This window comes from Tarenaya hassleriana, unplaced genomic scaffold (assembly GCF_000463585.1).
Source record: "Tarenaya hassleriana unplaced genomic scaffold, ASM46358v1 Cleome30, whole genome shotgun sequence".
Lineage (NCBI taxonomy): Eukaryota > Viridiplantae > Streptophyta > Magnoliopsida > Brassicales > Cleomaceae > Tarenaya > Tarenaya hassleriana.
This window is the reverse complement of record NW_010966178.1, coordinates 240,092-243,284: the sequence shown is the minus strand read 5'-3', so window position 1 is coordinate 243,284 and position 3,193 is coordinate 240,092. Positions and strand designations below refer to the sequence as shown.

Below are 3,193 nucleotides of genomic sequence, written 5' to 3'. Positions count from 1 at the left end.
TACCCTTTTCGTTTTATTTTTTGCGACCTTATTATGACTAACATATAACTGATATACCACTAAAATAAGACGGATAATTTTTTTGCCATCTTTTTTAGAATCAATTGTAACTATATTTAGAATTAATTACGAAGTCGTAATAACGAAGTTGTTTTCGAACGGATAAAAATCGCGTATTCATTAAGGGTAATTTCGTCTTTTCACACGAAAAAAAAGTGTTATGTTTTTTCTGGTGTACACGTGAAATAGGTGCGACCCAATGGGTTATTTGAGTAAAATTCCCGATTGGATCGAGTCCGGAGTTTCGGGGGAAATAGTGCCTCCGCCGCCGAAGAAACTGAAGGCGGAGACGACTCCAGACTCTGAGAGCGATCCTGACACGTTTATGTACACGGGAAGGAGATTCCGCAAACCTAGAGCAGGGGATCCCGAATATGCTCGACAGCACGAGCAATTTTACTACGAATTCGAAAGGAGCGAGGTTAGTTTCAATCTGGAGTTTGTCTCTAAGCTTAGGGTTGCGTAGATGCCTTCTGATGTATTTGGATTTATCTCTAAGCTTAGGGATTTATCACTGTAATTGCTTCTTCAGAGTTTTTTGTATGTTTTAGAATCGTATTCTTAGGGATTCGAGATTAGTTGGGACAAATACGATTATCCATTCGTCAGTTTCAATTGGTCGTGGGGAGTACCTCTTGACTATTATATGAGCAATGACGATTTGGTCAAAATGGTTACACAGTATGCCATCGACGAAGAGAACCAAGAAGAGGTCAGGATTCAATGTTTGAGATCTTAACACGTATGTTTCATTTGGGATCTCGGGTCGTTATTGTTGTTTATGTTCTTTATGCTCTGTCTTTTCAGGGAACAAATGTAGTGCTTCATGAGATTGTGAATGTCAATCTGATTCCGTGCAATGGTTTTGTGTTTTGCATATCATTTTGGGGGAAAGATCTGTCCCTTTCTAACCCAGAGCTGAAGCGTTATCAAACAAAGGTGTGGAGAAATGTTACCGATGACATCGAGGTTGAGATATTCAGGCTTCGTCCAACCGATGAAGGTAGATGACTTTGTCATTCACTCCTCCATACTTGTTAATTCGAATAATATATTTCCTTTATCATTCCGACACTCTTTTTTGTGTATGTATTTATTGGTGTGTTATTGGCATAGGCTACCTTCACATGTTTAACCATTTATATGACCTGCAATCTGTCTCTTTGGTATGAGCTACACTGTTTTCTGGGAAAAGGTAGAAACATATCATGGTAGTGTGCCTTATCATATTTGGGTTTTTTGCCCCCCCTTATGATAAGCCTAGTTTTGATGTTGACCAAGTTTAGAATTATTTGTATGCTCGGTGTTTGTGATTTGTTGAAATGTTTTTGTGTGTACATGTGTGTGTTTGTTTGGCATCTGCAGAGATCGCGGCTGTTTATGTGAAGCCTTTTCGACCCAGTAGGCAAGTGACAAGACCTACTTAGGTATTTGTTTCTCGATTCTTAAAACCCCGTTTACATATGTAAACGGGGTTTTAAGAATGTCGTAGAATCTTGTCGACTTTTAAGACATCTATCTATATCTATGACTGAAGTCTATTTAGTGAGTTCCATGTATCTCTCAAATGGATGACTCTACGTGCAATCTAACTTAACTTGGGTGTCTCCTTGTTACGTCGGTGATTTGAAGATAAAAAGGAAAAACGCAAAGCAACAATTTCTAAAGCAAAACCATCGAGGTGAATTTCATAGATTCTAAATAGAAAGCAAGTCGTCCAAAAGAGTGAAACAAAAGACGTATGCAAGCAGAAGAAGAGGGAAACCAGATACAAAGGTGAATCTGCAAAACAAAATATCAATCATCACTAAATCTATAGATCCAGAATCGTATCAAACATATTTCATCTACAAAACATTATATATAATCAGTCACAAATTTTATCTTAAATCAAACCTATAAAATTAGGATCATAACTTGTAGATTAATATAAATTTAGCAAAATCAACTAACCTTTTTTGTTTACTTCTTCTTTTTTGGTTTCTCAGGAAATCCCTTCTTTATGGGGTAAACAACTTGGAGAAATATCGATCTTCTTCCTCTTACCGTTTCTCTGTGAACGCGTGCGAATCCTTGTTGTCCCCATTCGAGCCCCCACGAATTTTGGATTATCCAATAAGTGTTGCAATAATCGTCTATCCCATATCCCACTATAAGAACATTGTGCCAGTTTATGTTCCTCGTCACTGCTAACTTATCTTTTGATGATGCTTTGAAAATTACCTACACGATCAACACATTTTTTTTTATTACTATCTAAAACAAAAATATTGTCAAAAATATAAAAACTAAATAATAATCTCATTGGTTTACCGGTTCATTTCTTTTGCCATATGCTTTGAATCTTGACCATAAGGGAATACTCCCTATAATTGGTTGCTTTCTCACCAATGGCACGATATCTACGTCTTCTATATTCGGACACTCGACAATTTCATCCACCATCTCTGTCCTAGGCTGTTTGTACATTCATAGAGAAATCAATATATATAGAAATATATATACATATAGTTATTAATATATTTAATTAATACTTACATTATCGTGCTCACATGTAGATTGAGTTCGTTCGTATGGGCACTCTTGCTCAAGAAGAAGTCCATTTTCTTTTATGAATGATGGACATTCTCCATAGTCAAAAATTCTGTTTTCTCTTTGTTCCACGTTGTTGGTGATGGTGATGTGTTGAATAGAAAAACTGTATTGTTCTTCTATTCTCTTACCAATATTAAACATGACTTCAATGGCTCGAATGATACCAATCACCCAACAATTAGCTACAAAATTATAAATCAAAATTTTTTAATCAATAATTTGAAACATTGATTTATATTAAGTATAAATAAACTTTGTTTACTTTCTTCCTTTTGATCCAAAATATTACTGACCACCCCTTGGATTTCGGTCCAATCTCATTTACTCGGTAATTCCTAATTAGAATAAGAACAAGTTATATTCGTACTAATATGATAATAAAATTCTGAAAAACTAAATAAAATAAGTATGTTTGTTGAAAACAACTTACGTCGTCGTAATCAGGTACTTTCATTTTTTTTACCTTTCTCTTTTTCCTATTAAAATAAAAGATTAAAGTTTAAAAAAATACACAAAAATAGTTATTCAAATATATATA

General features: G+C 34.8%; 1 protein-coding gene across 1 annotated transcript in view; it reads left to right on the top strand.

Annotated features, from left to right (window-relative positions):
- The first annotated feature begins 259 nt into the window (after positions 1 to 259).
- Positions 260 to 3,193, top strand: part of LOC104820431 — a 40,919-nt gene continuing 37,985 nt past the window's right edge. Inside the window, exons 1-3 of the mRNA XM_010550873.2 lie at positions 260 to 481; positions 626 to 772; positions 868 to 1,063. Of these exons, the coding sequence (XP_010549175.1) occupies positions 260 to 481; positions 626 to 772; positions 868 to 1,063 (565 nt within the window). The remainder of the gene's footprint in view (positions 482 to 625; positions 773 to 867; positions 1,064 to 3,193) is intronic.